This window comes from Aspergillus melleus (genome assembly GCF_016097325.1).
Source record: "Aspergillus melleus strain CBS 546.65 chromosome Unknown contig4, whole genome shotgun sequence".
NCBI lineage: Eukaryota > Fungi > Ascomycota > Eurotiomycetes > Eurotiales > Aspergillaceae > Aspergillus > Aspergillus melleus.
The window spans coordinates 2340714-2359885 of record NW_025763373.1 but is presented as its reverse complement, the minus strand read 5'-3'; the positions used below and the strand labels follow the sequence as shown (position 1 = coordinate 2359885).

The 19172-nt window shown below is 48.2% G+C and overlaps 3 protein-coding genes across 3 annotated transcripts; 1 reads left to right on the top strand and 2 right to left on the bottom strand.

Moving 5' to 3' along the window:
• Positions 1-767: 767 nt before the first annotated feature.
• Positions 768-3764, bottom strand: LDX57_007712 (ankyrin repeat domain-containing protein; the record flags this gene model as incomplete). The annotated part of the gene is made up of 2 exons (XM_046089429.1): positions 768-3643; positions 3758-3764. 2 exons carry the CDS (start codon positions 3762-3764, stop codon positions 768-770), a joined length of 2883 nt encoding a protein of 960 aa, XP_045945399.1.
• A 4459-nt stretch (positions 3765-8223) lies between these two features.
• GDE1_3 (ankyrin repeat domain-containing protein) lies at positions 8224-9033 on the bottom strand (the record flags this gene model as incomplete). The annotated part of the gene is made up of 1 exon (XM_046089428.1): positions 8224-9033. The coding sequence occupies one exon, from the start codon at positions 9031-9033 to the stop codon at positions 8224-8226; it is 810 nt and encodes a 269-aa protein (XP_045945398.1).
• A 919-nt stretch (positions 9034-9952) lies between these two features.
• On the top strand, positions 9953-11533 carry LDX57_007710 (uncharacterized protein; the record flags this gene model as incomplete). Its single annotated transcript, XM_046089427.1, has 1 exon — positions 9953-11533. One exon carries the CDS (start codon positions 9953-9955, stop codon positions 11531-11533), a length of 1581 nt encoding a protein of 526 aa, XP_045945397.1.
• Between the last annotated feature and the right edge of the window lie 7639 nt (positions 11534-19172).

Below are 19172 nucleotides of genomic sequence, written 5' to 3'. Positions count from 1 at the left end.
TCATATATACCATACTCACTGAATCCGTACGCTGACATTATATTTGTCATCACTATTCGTCTAAATTAAACTTGTTTTAACTGTCATATCCCCGATCAAGTTCTGGCGAACAAGCAAAAAGGCTCGCCAGACAAAACTGGAATCTTGGACCGAAGCTTTAAAGAACAGGCTGCCAACGTCCAAGGTCTAATGAGTAGACTGGACAGGTGTGAGAAAAGGGGCGAGGAGTTGTGAGATCCTACGATCTAAACGGATCATCGGATGCACAACGACTGGGGCCGCAATGCCCTCTCGAGATCTTGGTGCTGTCTCCCCTGGAATCCTGTAACACGATAATGACCGAGAATATTTAGCACATGGAGAAGGTCAAATCTTGGTCGTCAACAAAGTGGATGTTGGATGTCGGGAATGGAAGAAAAAATAATTGGGTCCCCATTGGGGGCCCATCGTGGGCTGGGGGTTGGGCCATGGGCTGCGTGGTAGGGCCCAAGCCCACCGTGGGTTGGGCTATGGGCCGAAGACTTCGGCCCATCCGTGGGCCCTGATGAAGCCTAGTCACGACCAATAAAAATTTCACCTCCGCTAACACCAACATTAATCCAACTGGGATCAAGTCTTGAGCGTATCGTGGAGGTAAAAGTAGGCAGATCCCTGTAGGCTACGAAAATAACCTGGGTAGGCCATTGTTACAGTACCAACCCGTGATGGCAATATCTAACTATTCTCAACCTCTCCTCGGAATTCAGCTTAGTGCTGGCGGAAAGATTTCAAAACCAGCTGCATCCCCATTTACATGATATTGTGGTTCGGCCAGAGACACCCTTCGCGCCAACCTTAGCACCGTACTGGAGTAGCAGTTCAACAGTAGCTTCATCCCCCATTTTAGCAGCCAATGATAGTGGTGTTTCACCTCCCTTATCTTTCGCATCAACTTGGGCACTATGCTGAAGTAACATTTCAATAATAGCTGCACGCCCGTGTTGAATAGCTAATATTAGCGGTGTTCGGCCAAACACATCTTTCACATTAGCGTTAGCACCGCGCTGGAGTAGCAGTTCAACAACAGCTGTACTCCCATATTGAGCAGCTACCAATATTGGCATTTGGCCATACGCATCTTCTGCGTCAACTATAGCACCGCGCTGGAGTAGCAGTTCAACGACAGCTGCATGCCCATGCTGAGCGGCTAGTGAAACCTGTCTTCTGTCTCTCTTATCCTTCATGTCAACCTTAGCACCGCGCTGGAGTAGCAATAGGATGACACCTTCATGCCCCTCAGTAGCAGCACATGATAGCGCGGTTTCACCAGATTTATCTTTCATGTCAATTTTAGCACCGCGATGGAGTAGCAGTTCGATAACAGCTGCATGCCCATGTTTAGCGGCTAGTAATAGCGGTGTCCGGCAAAACATATCTTTCGCGTCAACTTTAGCACCACACTGGAGTAGCAGTTTGGCAACAGTTGCATGCCCCCATGTAGAAGCCCATGACAGCGGTGTTCTGTAATATCTATCTTTCGCATCAACTTCAGCGCCATGATGGAGTAGCAGTTTGGCAACAGCTGTATGCCCATATCGAGCAGCAAAGAATAGTGGTGTTTGGCCGTTCTCATCCTTTGCATGAATCTCAGCACCATACTGCAGTAGCAGTTTAATAAGCGCTGTATTCCTATATCGAGCAGCTAAGGATAGTGGTGTTTGGCCAGACACATCCTTTGACTCAACTTTAGCACCGCGCTGGAGTACCAGTTTGACAACAGCTATATGCCCATATTTAACAGCTAGTGACAGTGGAGTGTTGCCTTTGTCATCTTCTGCGTTAATATTGGCACTGCACTGGAGTAACCGTTCAAAAACAGCTGCATGCCCATGTTTAGCGGCTAGCGATAGTGGTGTTCGGCCAGACACATCCTTTGACTCAACTTTAACACCGCACTGGAGTAGCAAATCAACATCGCCTGCGTGGCCATTTTCAGCGGCTAACAATAGCAGTGTTTTCCCAGCTTCATACGTCGCCTCAACGTCGGCACCATTTGCAAAAAGCCGCTGAGCCCCAATCCATAGCCCCTTCTCGACCGCGAACCGCATTGGACTCCAACCTTCATCTTTGTGCAGGAAATCAAACCCAGTATTGTCGGTAAAGAGTTCCATCAATGGCATTTGGTTGCTTATTGCTACACAGTGCAGCGCTGACAAGCAGTCCCTGTGTGCAAATACGTTCGTGCTGTCCTCAAGCGATGAGTACCTATTTGATGTTGCCGACTCGTGGAGCGTCCAGTCCTGAATCTCTGGTGAATCCGCATCTTCTTTCAGTTGAAGACGCTCAGCTACCTGCAAATGCCCACTCGCTTCCGCTAATCGACGTGGCGTCCAGCCGTATTTGTCCTTTGCCCTGGGATCAGCATTTTTGACAAGTAAAATTTGGACCACCTCTTCTTGTCCAGTCATTGCTGCACAATGCAAGGGTGTCCAATAGATGCACTGGTAATTGGTGTTAACATCCGCGCCGCTTTGAATTAGTATTTCAACCAACTCTCTGTTCCCGTTTTCAGCAGCAAAATGTAGCGGAGTCAAGCCAAGTGTGACATCATTTGTCTCAGTATTTACTTCATCTTCTGCCTTGGACGTGGCGCCGTTGTTGATCAGGTATTGTGCCACTTCTGTATGTCTGTTCATTGACGCATAGTGCAGGGCAGTCAGGCCTTTATATCCTTTGGCATTGATAAAGTTTGTTCTGTCTCCTCCGGCTGGGATCTTGTTGGCGAGCTTCTCTATGATAGGTCGAAATCCCATTTGTGCTGATATATGCAGTGCAGTATTGCTGTAGTGGTCTTTTGTGGTTAATTGAGCCTCCTTGCGTAATAGCAGTTCCACAATAGCAGTGGAGCCACTCCAGGCAGCACGGTGCAGGGCAGTCTGATCGTTCTTGTCTCGTGCCTCCAAATCAGCTTTGCCAAGCAAAATTCTCACAAACTCTTCATTCCCTCTCTCAGCAGCGAGATGCAGTGGCTGCTGATCTAGTTTAACCTCTGTTATGTCAGCATGTTCAATTAGTTGCGAAAGCATTTCATGAGCCCCTCTCCATATTGCACTGTGCAAACTTTCAAATTCTGAATCATCAGTTAGCTTCTTTTCTTTGCTCTTTGTTTCAATGTTGTAGTGTGTCATACTGTCTGCCTTTTCTGATGTAATCATGTCTTGAGAGCCTCCAGGCACACCATTCCTATCAGTGTGGCCACTGATTATTTCGACCTGTGAGTCTCTGCCTTCTGATTTTGGCTGCGCCGAACGGAAGTATACAGCACCAACATACTGACACAGGAGCTTTCCGTCCGTGCTGCCCTCTTCAGTCACGAGTAGAGCTCTTTCCACTTTCTTAGCATCGCACTCGACTAAGAGATAGCATGTTTTGCGTTTAAGGGCACCCTGGAGCCGCTGTTTAACCAGATCATTCATACCGCTCCACGAGATTTTCTTTTCAAGCTCATCAGTCACAGAGATAGTATACCAGTTTCCGCTGATACTGCCATCAGAGTGAATCTCAAGGAGGCATTTTGAAGGACTAGTAGATGGCATGCGAAATATATCGCTCGGGCACCAGCTGGATCCTTTTGACATGGTAGAAGCGTTATGGAAAAGATGTCCTGTTGAAAGCTGGGGCAAAAGTTGAGGTGAATCAGAAAACCTTTTTAAAATGTCTTTGTAAGTCTCCTGCTGCAGCTCATTTGGTTGAACATTCATCAATAGCCCACAAATACGAGACATGTTCTTGGGCTTAGATGTGTAGCGCGGACGTAACACACACAAAAGTTCATCTAGTGTCGTGATTTTCTTCCGTAAGTTCTGAATGATCTGAGTTGCCTCTTTTCGGGCATTGTCGGGCTCGTCATATTTCGCAAGGATATCTTCATCAAGATCTTCTATAATGGGGCCACAGTGCCCTTTGAAAATCACCTTTACCTTGCGCGAATTGGCCAACTCTAACGCAGTCCACCCTCGGCTAAACCATGGCGACATAAGTGTGAGAAAGCATGCGGTTTCAGGATCCCATTCCCAGTTCCGAAAAAAGCAGTCGTGTACCAAGGTGATCCGCGCGTCCTGGTAATTGTTCTGGATCATTAGGAGAGCTTTTTCTCGGGCACCTTGCTCTTTAGGAATACAGATAGTGCCCCACCAAATTCCTTCACAAGAAAATTGTTTTGCAATGCCTCGGAAGAATGTGTATAAACACTCATTAACTTCTCCATTTTTCCAAGCCCCAGAACCGGTTCCATCTGCCCAGACGTGGGAAATGGCCATGTATGGCCGAGAAGGTTCGAGCATAGCATTTCCGGATAACTGCCACACGGTCGACTTTCCCTGATTTGCAGCTTCTTCAAGTATCTTTTGGGAAAATCGATGTAATAGCGAGCAGTCATTTTTCTTCTTGCACTCATGACGCTGGCTCACCGAAGTAAAATCGCGCTGGGAGTTTTCACAAAAGTCAAATGTACACAACTCATGATCATTCTGCTCCCCATTCGATCTTGGTATTGGAGGCGGCTTAGGATGGGGAAGCAGATCTGGTAACCTTGGTCCTGCAACAGCCCATACACGGTTTGGACAGAGGCCAAGTTTTTCTGTTGCATACTCGAAGTCCGCTAGGATATTTCGGTGATCTGAACCTTCTTTCATTGTAGTGTGTTTGTAACGCGCTCGAAATATCTTGGGGAGGATGGTTGGGACTATATTGCCTTGTTATTATGATAAGCCTTTTAATCGGCTCATACCAGAATTGACTTACTGATGCTTTGTAGAGTATTATAGATAAACCTGCTGTGCTGAAATTGGGAAAGACTGTTGCCAAGGTGGGGCCAGGTAAAGACTTGTCGTATACTGAACAGCTGTAGGACCAAGAATGTATACTTCAGCCTGATTCAGGACAACTAGATGAAGAGAAAACCTTTTCAACCAGTGAAGCCTGACTATATACTTATAGTATAATATGGATCCTCTCTTTCTCCAGTCGAGTAACAATCTCCTGTAAGCTAGCTGACTTGTGAGATTCTGATCTGTCAGGTAAAGAAATGCTGGCGGGGGTTCCTGTATAATTGAGAGCTGGGAAGGGTAGAACATTCATTTCAGCACTAGATGTTACACAAGCTTCGCCCTCTTGACACACACAGTGTATAAGCTCTGCCTCTGTGGCTGACTGTAACCCGGTGTCAGCAAAGTGATACTTACATGGAACTGAATCCGAGTATTTGCAGCAATAAAATGTATTTTGCTTTTTCCAGAATGTATATAAATAATGTTTGTAGAGATTTGTATTCTTCTACATACTATAGCGGATGGAGAACATGTACTGGGTGAGTGTGAGTGGTTCGGAGGATAACATGCAAAGCTAAAGCCATGAAAGGAATATACCATTGCCCGATAACTTCTGGTCTGACAGACGTGTCCTAGTCTTACTAGTAGTTACTTTGTATTTATTCGAAGGACGATTATTGTTATTATTATTATTATTATTATTTTCAATTCAACGATTCGCTAATAAGTAGAACTGTCAGCCGCGAGGATTAGCTAAGGCTTCTCGGGATTCAGCCAAGGCTACTCGGGATTCAGCCAAGGCTACTCGGGATTCAGCCATCGACACGATTTCTTTAGAAGGCTTACGAGGTTGGTTGTTTTCATTTACCCCGACCCCTCGCAAAGTAAGCGATATGCAGGCTACCACAATTATATATAACCTTGTATATACATGTAAATCGACCCACTTCCTGAAAACGAACTTAGAGCCTCGTCACGGCCTATCCTGGCCTAATTGCCGTTCCGTGTGTTAGGCTGCCCCTCTGGCGCACGACTCCGAAACCGTTGTGACACCTCAGCAAAGTCTAGCACAGCCTTGACTGTTCTAGCCCGCGAGATGATGCCTGGATTACCTTTCTTACCTTCGGTTGAGCCTCCCAGCAGACTCGAGACGGTGCTGAATGCGTCTCCTACTTCTCTCCTCAACTTCCTTCACGGTTCCTTCAATCTTGGACAATCCACCAGCACATGGGTAACTGTCTCTTATGCGCCGCACGCGCACCGGTCGTCCTCGCGGAAGCCAAAGGTTTTGGCGTGGCTAGCTAGCCAATTATGGCCCGTGCGCAACTGCGTTAACAGGTACGCCTGGTTCCTGAATAGACTGCAGTACAGCTTTCTGGTATAGATTGCCGGTAAGGTGTTATCCATCTTCTTCAGGTGGTCACCTTTACTAGATGCTCTCCATTCCTGCTCCCACTGAGTGAAGATGGCGCTTTGAATACGCGCTCTCTCTCGAGAGAGTAACGGGCAGAAAGGATGGGTTTTCCCAGGGTACGCAGCGTTCTTAGCGAGTCGATCTGCAGTGTCATTCCCTGGGTTATTGCAATGCCCTGGTACCCACTGGAGGTGGAGCGCGACTCCCTTAGCTTGGATTTCGGTGGCGGCCTGGAGGATCGCGTGAACGATCCGCTGACCAGACTGATTCCTCGCGCTTTGAACTGCCTGCAGAGCTGACCTGCAGTCACAAAGGATTGTTGCTTTTATTTGTCTGCCCGCTGAGCCTCTTAAATAGTGGTGGGCCAAGAGACATAACTACACAGCCAAGGCTGCCCGTGGCTAAGCCTTAACGAGTCCTTGCAACTGATGTAAAGCAGCTTCACCAGGCCCGCTTGTACAGGCCACTGCCCTAGTTTTCAGCGCGCTCATCCTTCGACAAACGGCTTCCAGATCTTGAGGCCCCGGCAAAAACCTTTCACCCCAGGTGTCTCCAGGTTTGCTCCTTAAGCATACATCACCGGCATTTCAGCTAAAACGACATCACTTCCGTCGCCCAGCCGCAAGTTCTCAATGCGAGTGAGATAGTAAGGAGAGTCAGAGCCGTCCCTACTAGGACGACACCACTTTGGCTGTTAAACTTCAGGTCCCCAGTGCGAGTAAGATAGCTACTTTCCGTCTGTCTATATACCGACACACGCGTCCGTCCTCTCGGGCCACATAGACAGTCTCGTCGAGCCCCAGGGGCCCTTCCGTCACTGCCATTATGTGCCACACCCCACAGAAAAGCTTCCTGCTTCGCGTTACCAGCGCAGATCTCTCTCCGCTAGCCGACCGTATCTCGCAAAGGCTGCCCTCGTGGTATCCCCAGGTTCCCTGCACGATACCAGAGCGATCCTTCACTAACCAAACTTGTGTCCTCGGCTTCGCAGGCCTCTCGATCACCCGTGGCTGCGCCTTAACGAGCTCGTCGAGGTTTGTCGCTGGATCGCACGCCCCTAGCGGAAGAGACAGTCGGTGCATCTGACCAAGGCTGCCCGTGGTCGAACCTTAACGAGTGACTTGGAGTCAGAGTACCGGCAGTCCTTCCACCAGACTCACACAATCCACTGCTCCGCTGATTGTATCCTCCCTCGCCGCTCGACGCCAATCCAAATTGTGTTCAAGTTTCCTGTAGGGCGTCTCGTTTCAGGGAGTATTCAAGTTCAGAGGTGTCCTGTCTTCTGTCTAGGCGATACCACATTCACTAGAAAAGCAAGTCTAGCTCTGGTCTCGAGTACGAGTCGAGTAGACAGTCGTCGGATGGTTTTCATACCCCTTTTCCTCTGATTTGTGTGGGTTTTTGGGAGGGCTCGGCAACCACGGAAAACTCTGCGGCTCGGCCCTACCCGCACCACCAGGATTCTTTTGGCTTCCCCTCCACGCAAATGGAAGGTACTGACACCGGACACCACGAGAAGGTAGAAATCCATCGTCCTAACTGCTTGACAATAGCAGTCACCCAGCGTGCTCGCCAGGGGCACACACTACAGTACTAGCAGTGGCGTACGCTCCCAATAAGTTTGTGTCCGTTTCTTCACCTCCATTTTAGAGAAGCTCAAGACCTATCCAGGCATAATATGCATCGATCTTTAGGACATTGAACTTCGACGATCGAGGAGACCACCAACGTACTGGACAATGATATATCTCTGAGATAGTGATCCTACATAAAAGGGGAAATGACACTATTCAATTCGTTGTTGAAAATATGATGAAGAATTTCAAACTATTCACGGGGTTGGATTTATCGAAACCAGCTTAGCAATGTTCACGTGCCATTTCGTTGCGGTAAGACAGTGGAATTCCAGTCCAGATGTATTCCTATCTTTCTCTGACTTTGCAGAGCAGCAGTAAAATAATTAGAAAAATCAAGATTGACTGAAGACACATGACGAATAGCCTAAGTAGCTCCATGGTTGAGCAGAACTCTCACTACATCAGCATGCCCATATTTCCTCGCGCGGACCAATGGGGTCCACCCGTAATAGTCTTGTTCGTCGATATCAGCGCCATGATCGAGCAGTAGCTGAACGATATTAGCCCGGCCGGTATATGCAGCAAGGCATAATTCGCTATGTTGCGCAGTGACATGCAGAAGCACTCGTACTATATCTTCATCTCCCTGAGCTACGGCCATGTTCAGAGGCGTGATGCCGGCAGCTTCCTGTCTGCCCGCGTCCACACCAGATTCGATAAGAAGCCGAACAGCTTCGTAATTTCGCCTGCGCACGGCGTACCCCAAGGCGGACCGCCCACCAGCATCTGTAGCATCGTGGTCGAATTTTCCTGATTCAAGTAAGGCTTTGAAGATGCTATAATGACCTTTATCCAGTGCAATTATGAGTGGAGACAGGTGTTCGTTCTGCGGGCGGAAATCGATGATTGGGCACTGGAGGAACCGGTTGACAACAGCCAAATGACCCCGAGAAGCTGCATGTCCTAATGGGGTCAGATAATTTTCATCCAAGACATTTGCCTCAATATCCGGCCGTTTTAGAAGCAGGTCCGTGGCTTTCTCATTGCCCGCTTTTGCCGCATGGAAGAGTGCTGTCTGGCCGCCGGAGTCCGCAACGTTGATGTCAATATTCTGGCGCTGCAGAAGCTTGGTCAGAGGAGACACATTGTGATTAGATGCCGAATAGAATAACGCTGTCCGCCCCTGGAAGTCTGTTGCGTTGATGTCGACACGACCGTCCCGTAGGAGGAGCATAATGTGGGGTGTATCACCTTGTTGAGCTGCGACGTGAAGTACAGCCAGTCCAGACTTATCTCGGGCGTTCAGATTTACCCGTACCGTTTTAAGAAAGAAGCATGTTGCGGATAGATCCCCTTCTCTTACTGCACAGATCAGCCCAGAGCTGTTCTCATAGTCCACATTGTACTGGTATAGGGGCCTTTTCAACAAGCAGTAAAGACCGCTGTTCGCCCTCATCAATGCAAAGATGTCACGTGTGCCACGGAGCACCGCGGTGATGTGAAGAACCAATTCCGGCGGAAGGTCCGCAAAAGACATAATTCGGAAATGCGGATGGCATATACACTGTTGGTTGAAGCTTTGTGGAGACGAGAGTCGGTCGTGTGTAGTAAATCAACGATACTAAATGCACCAGCGATGTACCCATAATTGGCAGAAGGATACACATGATATAGCGCCCCTTTTGGAGCCTACGTGGACCAACCCCCCAGTTGATCAATAGGTCAGTATTGAGAGTACATGTATCAGCTATGGTGAGGAATATACACACTCAGGGAGCCTTCTGATGATACCCGTCAGTGAGACCCGTATTAAAGGAAACGGATGTTCCTGCGATAAATGATTACATAGGCTGATGGGCCCTCAGAAATAGTTTCCACGACTGCCCTCCACTTGCTATCCGTATATCTGAGTCCCGACCGTGCGAAGTTGAAACGAGCTCACCATGATCAAATGTGCGGTTGCTTGGTGAAAACCAATCACATAACAGCGGGTGGTGGCTTTACCAACAACGGGACCTAGCAGACAGGTTCCGCAACAAGTTGAGGTAGCGTCCCCGTGCAGAGAAATTTGAAACCAGTCTCAGAGCTATATAAAGACCCAATGGAGTAACCAAACCTCAGCTACGTTTACAATTCTGCCAACTGACACCGAGATGTCAAGCTCCTCAAAGCACGCGGGCTCCAGACGACCAACTGGAGTCAGTAAGAGATCGGTGAAGACACGGCGACAAGCCAACCAAGAGGCAGAGTCCTTGAAACACCGGATGAACAATTTGGAAGCTGAATCTCAAGAGAACAAGCGCACGAAGGCGGACCTGGAAAAGCAGCTTGAGCAGGTCCAGGAACGAACCCAGGACACAAACGGTATAGATCATGATCAGAACGAAAGTAAACTAAAAGATTTGTTGAATCAGCTCAATGGAGTAGAACAAAGAGGCGAAGCCCTTTCTGCTCAGATAGAAGAGACGCGCCGAGAACAAGATGGCTCGGAGATGGAGACAGATGAGGTGGATAGGGAAGCTCCAAACTTTGCACAAACCCGGGACGAAAGCCTTCCTCCAAACGAGGGCGACACGGTTGTCAAGACAGAAAATGTTGACAATCGGCAAGCATCTCGAAGCGGTGGCGGGACAAAACCCCGGCCAATACAAACGGGAAACGCGCCAATCCAGTCGGCTGAGCAAAAGAGTCCAGCACGTCAAGGCTCTACACTACAAATCGATGACGACAGCGATGAAGATGTGTTGATAGGTATGCAATCGTTGTCCGTATCCGAGGGTGGTATTGCGGACGCGTGGTTCCGAGTACGACAAACAACAAAAGCGATTGTGCGCTTTGGGCCGAAGAGGTATCCCAGGTACGAGGTTCGACCAGGGAAAGGGTACAGTACTGCGAACCTTCAAGAGGTGTCAGACGCCGAGACGCGGATCGCATGTATTACGACAAAAGATGAAACCGGGAGGAAACGACGACTCTACGGCATAGACAATATTGCAGGATTCGACGGAGTGGCTATTGTGGGAAATGGCGTGATCAATTCGACCTCAAGGGCACCAACCACATACGTCAAGATAAAATGGGTTGGCATCAAGGAGCAGCATGCAAACCTATGCAGGAACGGGAAGAACTGGGCCACGAGGACGGACCTTGTCTCTATCATTGGGAAAGAATTAGCGGACGAGAAGATCAGACAGCTCTGGGATACCCAGGAGAAACGGTACGCCGAGTGGGATAACGACCAAATGGGACAGCGATCTTTGGACCGCTCCCCAACCCCCTTTCCCCTTGACGTATATCAGAATGTTCGCAGGACCTCAGGAAATGTTCCACCAGAGGCCCACCGGAGCCCAGCGGTTAAGCGTGAAGAAGGGCCTTTGTCAATGGCAGGCCCATACCACCAGGACAGCACTCCAATGGTCTCCGGAGGCCAAGCATTTTACGACTCCTCTCCAACGTCCAAAGGCCCCCAGAACCTCGAGCCTACGGAGGCTAGCAGTAGCGCTGCTCAGGACCACGGGCGAGACAACGCTGGTAATTCAAACACTGACCAGCAGAAGCCCAAAACCTTCAGCCAACAACAGTATGTGGAGAACATGAAGTTGGACATAGATCTAGATGAAGAGCTCAGAAAAACAGACCTGGGATCATACATGAAACAAATGGCTTTGATCAGGGCCAACTTCGATGTGTATCGGGATGCAATGAATACGCATGGCTATGTAGAAGTGCATTGAGCAGGAATTGACTGACTTCGCGGCCATTGCTGGCGATGGTACCGCATGGGTTAGCTAACCAAGTGGCTGGCTTTTGCTTGTTTTATCGAGACTTAGCTTACAAGAAGTTCATTTGTGAGAAAGATTTGAGCACATATAAAAAAGACCGTGAAGATTATACTGCGTAGACGCATTGCAATGATAAGATTTATTATGACCAAATGCGCTAGCAGACGGCCGTTTATGGTTGTTCTTAAAAGCGCACCAACCGCAGTGCATAGCCCATAACCAGACTGGCATGAATTGACATCCAGCGATCTTCTATATCGGCGAACCTAGCAGATGCTCATAGGATGTCTCAGCGAAGTCTAGATTACCTTTCTTATCTTCAGTTGAGCCTCTCAGCGGTCTCGAGACGGTATTAAATGCGTCTCCTACTTCTTCCCGCAACTTCTTTCCCAGTTCCGTTAATCTTGGACAGTCAACCAGTACATGGGCCCGACATGTCCATCCACCTACGGGCCAGAAAGCACCGATGGCTGTAAAGTCTATCTCGTGGGTGCCATTCAAATAACTACAGGCAGCCGAGGTGATAGCCGCCGCGCGCGAAGGGGGGTTCTGGAAACCCCTTCGCCGTCAGGATCGATTTCCCTCGCGTCAGCGAGGGACCAAAATGATTTTCTTGCATAGCATAATAGCTAGACTTATTTATCTCCTGTTGTTTATCCGATGGATCGTGCCCAGCATGAACGGTTTGCTAACCACGCCGCGCAGTATGCTGCTGTAAGCGAGAGGGTGCTTCGAGAAGGACGTGCCAATCGGCCTGATAACACCACCAAAGTGTATGCTCGTGGGCAGAAGCGATGGAAGGTTCTTCCTGCCCAGCCCATTGCCTCTCCTTCTCTACTGCTATGGAGGCGCTAATTCTCCGAGGCCAAGTAGGAATGGTGTTCCGAGATGCAATTTGCGGATGGGGAGCTTGTCAGCAACGACAAGCTCCTGCTGTACATTGATACGAAAATCATCGGTCGGTCGCCCGAAGGAGCGAGGGGAAAGAAGAGAGCTCGTACGGACGACAGTGGGGATTCTGTCATTCCCACCATTTCGGAAAGGACGGTGGAAGCGGAGGTGTCCGCTATCATGAGTCTCTGGAACTTTCAGCACAGCAGCCCGTCATGCCCGGTCAAGGAGCCCCCTGTGCGAAGTGAGGCTCTGAAGATATTGCTTAGGTCAAACCTAGCTAGGGAGGCCTCTAGGAAGAAAGAAGAGTTCGAGGACCGCGCGCTTGGCACCCTTCAGGATGGCTATAACACGGATCAGATGGCCGATATCATACGCCTCTGCTGGGAGGGATGGGAGGCTGACGATCCTAAGCGATTGTTGCCAGTCAGCATAGAGTCGCATCTCCGAACGGCGGTGGATTTCTTGTTCTGCCACACCATGCTGCTCAGAGGAGAGAACATTCGCGCAGCTCAATTACCCACACGGTTGTTGAAAAGTTCCGTCATTTTCTTTCTGCGTATTGGAAAGAGGCTTACTCTAAAGATCGCCTTTAGCTTTAAGCAGGATGACAACGGTCATGACTCATCACCAGCAAGAAGGGGTGAGAAACGAGGACGCGTGTCCGCCACAACAACAATGCTCGCCGAACGTGATGCATATATTGCTGCGGAAGAGGACGTGACCGGGCGTCCAGCTGCCTGGAACACGGTGTATGAGCTAATGGCATGCCGTATCAGCGCATGTCAGTTGCAGTCTGATTGGTGTTGGGAAGACCCAGTGGATAGCAAACATTATAAGTTCAGAGAACCCCATATTGACCGACTGGTTGACCATGTGGAGAAGGGTGGGAGACTCGAGAGCCACAACGATGTTCCTCGCGATATTCGTCGAGATTTGATTCTGGAAAGTCACACTGGAAGAAAAGCTAAGAAAGCAAAATCGTCGGCAAATGAAACGCCTTATCACCCAGTGAGCATTAATGTCAATACACAGAGTCCACCGGCTCCATCAGCCGCTTCATCATCACCGAGATCTTCGCCCCCCGAATTGGTCATCCGTGGGGATCAAGTGGTAGCAGTGAAGAACTACTGCAGATGGCTGGAGTCACAGTATACGGATGAGTCATACAAAGCTGACTTTCGACGAGCTCGTGACATAGTTTTGAAAAACCATATGGACCTTGAGCTCATCTTTGATGACCCAGATCCTAAATTTTTCACAGATGAGGGCATTCAAATCGGAACCGCCCGTCGGTTTATGCGTGACATCGTTAAGTGGGACAGATTTGTCAAAAATAATTCGCCACCAGATCATATGAGCCATGATTACTTTGATGGCACTGCATAGAGTTTATCTGTCTTAGGCAAGGAGTGCCTTAATTTACGTGAGTTAGAAACGAATGGTTCAACTTTTTATCGCCAATCAAGCTAAATAGAGTCAAACCTTTACATTGCTGTAACCCTACCACCTTCGATGACAACCCCATGCAAAGAAGGCCTTCGCCGTCAAATGAACAATCCAGGTCACCTGCCCAAACCCAGGGTCAAGATATATCCTCGTAGTCCTTAAGCATATGCGTGAAACAATGGTGTCAAGCGTCGATTTTGTTTCGTTTTTCTCGGTTTTACATTTCAATAAGTCGCAAAGCATGTTATACATATATAATTTTGGCAGAACGAAATGTCAACAAGGCGATGATACGTTCAATCATGATCTGATCCATTAAAGCCTTCCTGCGTTGATCGCAAGCATAGTTATTGCGGGTCCCCACTTTTAAGATGGATCTTTCTTCATTTCCTGACTACGGAAATCGCTTATCATCTTCCGTGTCGAACACCACGACCGACCTTTCGGTCACAGGGCGGCTGATAGTATAAATGGATATGATCAAACTGAACTCAACATACAAGAGCTTTACCATTTCGTTCGGGCATAGATTCGATTTCTCTAGCAAGTGGTCGTATGGCTCTTCTGACAGAACAGGCGTGATCAGGAAGTCAACCAGCAGGGGCTAGGGGCTAGGGGCGCTTGGACATCCCCAAAGATTTAAAGGTTGGCGCTGATCGGTATGATGAAACTTCTGGCTGCCACCATTTGAGAAGTGGCTGGCAACTTGTCGCTGATCCTGCTGTCACTGGCCGGCAGAGTGCAAGTTACGCCATGATGGTCGTGGCGCGCGGTTAATGAGGTTGATTAGGTGACCAGAGAGAACCAACCAAATTGATCTGGGTCGGTTCGGGCCGAGAGTTGAACCGACCGACCAAACAAGACCAGCCTAACGAATCATAGCTTTTGCCGTGAATGATCATAATTAGTCATGTTGACTTGTGCGATGCATGAACCTTCGTTCACAGCCTCAAGCGCGATGCATATTACCCCGCTTTGCTTACTAGAAAGACAAACCTCAAGCATATTGAACCCGATCTTCTTGTCCTACGTCGCCACTCTGTGTGTGGGATACGCTTATGCTATATCCACAACCATGGAGACGACGGCGAGCATCATCGCTGTTATTCAACTGACGGGAATCATCGTGAAGCTATGCGGAGGTTATATTCGAGAGGTGAAGGATGCAAGAGATGAAGTTCTCAACCTCCAACGGGCGGTTGAAAACCTTCAAGGGACGCTCCAAGACCTGCGGAAAATCCTTCAAAGCCACCAGGGAAAATTTCTACCCGTATCCTCACGGCTAGCGAGCGATATTACTGATTGCCTTGCCGACCTCCAAGCCCTGGAAACGAAACTAGATCCGGGAAAAGGAAAAAGTCTGATGAGGAAAGTTGGGTTACGTGCCCTGAAGTGGCCCTTAAGAAAAATAGAGGTGGAAGGTGTCATGAAAAACCTTGAGAGATATCAATCTTCATTCCTCTTCTCTTTGCAAGTGGATCAGACGTACGTATATGAAGCAATGTTCTCTGACTATATAGTTGACATGATGGATATATAGTTCCCTAATAATCGGTATAGCTGAGAATAACGACCTTCGAAAATTGGAAGCCTCAACTAATGCAGGCTTCAAGTCGTTCTCCGATCGAGACGAAGTCGAATGTCTTCAAGGCACAAGGACCGAGCTCCTCCAGGAAATAATGGAATGGGTTCATTCATCGTCATCCAAAACCATTTTCTGGTTAAAGGGAATGGCTGGGACTGGAAAATCTACAATATCCCGGACCGTGTCAAGGTCGCTCGATGATACCCGTCACCTTGGTGCCAGCTTCTTTTTTAAAAGGGGTGAAGGGGACCGAGGGAATGCAAAGAAATTTTTCCCGACCTTAGCAAGTCACCTTGTTTTGTGGAATCCCGAGCTAAGGCCTGGTGTGCAAAAGGCACTCAATAATGACCCAGAGATTACATCGAAATCACTCCGAGAGCAGTTCGAGAAACTACTCCTTCAACCACTGCTGAGTCTTGACCAACTCAGCCGACAACCTCAAACTGCTGTGATAGTAGTCGATGCTTTGGATGAATGCGAACATGACCGAGATACCCGAAACATTGTTCGACTCCTACCTCTTCTACAAAATGTGAAATCGGTTCGCCTTCGGGTTTTCTTGACTAGCAGGCCTGAACTCCCAATCCACTTCGGGTTCTCAGATATCGGGAGTAATGAATATCTGGATCTTGCCCTCCATGAGATACCCGAGAAAGTGACCGAACGCGATATATAGTCATTCCTGCAACATCGATTTGCCCAAATCAAACGTGATAAGAGAGTCATCCAGGACTGGCCTAGCGATGAGGCCATCCAGGAATTGGTCAGGATATCTCTTCCACTGTTCATTTCGGCTGCGACTGTGTGCCGCTACATTGAGACCTCTAAATTGGAACCTAAACTGCGCCTTGCAGAGCTTCTCAAGGACCAAAGAAAATATGTTACCGGAATGGAAAAAACTTATTCACCAATTCTGACGCAACTACTCAATGATCCAGAGAGTGATGAGTCAGAACAGCAGCAGCTTCTACAGGAGTTTCAGGATATCGTGGGTGTTATCATTCTTCTGGAAGCACCACTTTATATCAACACACTATCGATATTCCTTGGGATGGAAGCGGATCGGATCTCCAATCGCTTAGAATCATTCCGGTCAGTTTTAAGCATTCCCGATGATCTAGATCAGCCTGTCCGGATCCTGCATCTATCGTTTCGGGAGTTTCTCGTCCAATCCAAAACACAATTCCACGTGGACGAGCAAGAAAAGAACATGGAGATAGCTCAGTTCTGTCTGAAAACTATGCGCAGCCATCTACGCAGGGACATTTGCAAGCTCATCGAGCCTGGAGTGCTCAAGGCAGACATCAACCTTAGCGATATCCGCCATTTTCTACCATCTGAATTAGAATACTCCTGTCGCTACTGGGTACATCATGTCAAACAAAGTCAGGTTGCATCTTCTAACATAGAAGAACTGCGAATATTTCTCCAGAATCATCTTCTTCACTGGATGGAGGTGATGAGCCTGCTGGGTCTTGTATCAGAAGTGGTTGGTATGCTTGATCTTCTCCGCACAGTTATACCAGTAAGTACAGAGTAGACAGTTCTCGATTTATTCATACTGATAGGTATAGGGTGATGAACATTCTGTTTTCGCCGATTTCTTATATGATGCAAAGCGGTTTGTTCAGAAAGTCCGTCGAATAGCGGATGAAGCACCACTTCAGATTTATCATGCAGGGCTGGTATTTGCACCTCAAACATCAATTATTCGTAGAGACTTCCAGTCAGAGCTCCCTGATTGGATTCTCCAGTTTCCGCGGGTTCAAGAAACCTGGAGCGCAGAATTACAAACGCTCGAGGGCCATACAAACTGGGTTGGGTCAGTGGCCTTCTCCCCCGATGGCCGGCTGCTGGCGTCCGGCTCCGGTGATAAGACAGTACGGCTCTGGGATCCCGCCACGGGCGCTCTAAGTGAAACCTTGAACACTGTGGGTTTGATCACAGAGCTCGAATTCTCTGAAGATGGCTCATATTTGCACACCAACGTAGGATGGATGAAGATTCAACCCAGTTGTGGAATTCTTATCCCCAATACGTCCAAGGCGAGCTCAGAGATATCTCTATCAGATGAATGGATAGCCCTGAATGGAAAAAATGTCTTGTGGCTCCCTCCTGAAGCCAGGCATTATTGTTCAACGACTAGATCCAATACACTCAGTATAGGGCACATATCAGGCCGCGTTAGCTTCATAACATTTCGGGATTAAGACGCGTCCATCGTTCCTTATTTTCTTACCTCCTATATTTTGTAGTATCTTTGCAAAAGAAGGGTGTGGGAGAGAGGTCAAATTTATTTCGACGTATTTGATTCGAGAACATGCTACTTGGTTCTTCTAGACTCCATCCGGTGGCGAATCCACAGGGTGTTGTCGCCACTACCTGCTGGGTCACAGGCATTGAGAAACCCGAATGCCCTGGATTTAATTATCAATCTCTGGTTCATAGGCCAGCATATACTATTTCTCTTATCGTCGATCAACTTCCAACAGAGCTTATGATTTGTGATATGAATACATAGAATGAAAAAATCTTCTCAATCTCTGTTTAGTTATCTAGACTTCAGGGTTCACCAGTGAACTCAGCTATGTACTGTGTAACAACTCTAACATACTGTCTTTGTGCTGCACCGCTATACCTGCATGTCGAAAGTGTCCATCTGCACTCTCGCCTTTCTCGCCGATAACCTGGACACATTTTCGAAGGAACGCGTGGAAGCCCTGGCCAGGATTATCCACGAATGTTGGCCACGTTTTCTTAATGTAAGCCTTGAGCTCAGCAAACATCTCCTCGATAGGGTTTAAATCCGGTGAATAAGGTGGTAAGTAAAGTAGCTTAACTCCCGCATCAGAACATAATTCTCTGACTCGCTCGGAGCGGTGGAAGGAGGCATTATCCATAATCAGGACGGATTTTGGTTCTGGAAACCGCCCACAGTGTCGTAAAAGCCGCTCAATAAAGCTTTCAAAGACCCCAGCATCCGTCGAGTCTCGGTAGATAGTAGAGATAATAATACCATCTTGGGCATAAGCCGGGAGTATATGGTAACGTTGACCGCGTTGAAATTTCGACACTTGGACAGGCGTCACGCCAAGCGGAGACCAACCAGTTCGCCTAAATCCAACCTGTTTATCACACCCGGACTCATCAATAAAGACCAGCTGATATGATTCAAACTTGGACAGCTGATGGCGGTAGAATGCTCTTAGCTGAGGGTTCTGTTCCTTTGCTTTTTGTCGAGCTTGCTTTTTCGTCCATCCTTGTTTAGAGAGGGCCCGTTGAATGCTCGACGTGGATGGTAGAACATTAAATTCATCCCAAAGGAAGACAGCCATCTCTTCGATATAGAGATCGGGCTTTTCGGTTAGGTGATCGCAGAGAGCTTTGATCATGAGAGGGGTGATACTGGATGGGCGACCAGCACGCAGCAGACGAGGTTTCGCAGTGCCATACAATCGCAACTTTCTGCGGATATACGAGACAGAGCGTGGGCTACATTTTGCAACCGCTGCAATTTGTGATGTAGTTAGTTTGTTGCTACTTATCATATGGACTATCATTTTGTGCTGTCGAGAATCAAGATGTCGGGCCATTATGGGTTGTTTTGTTGATGAACCCATTGGAGTTCTTGGGTCAAGGTGGCATGATGGTCTAGGCAGCAATGTC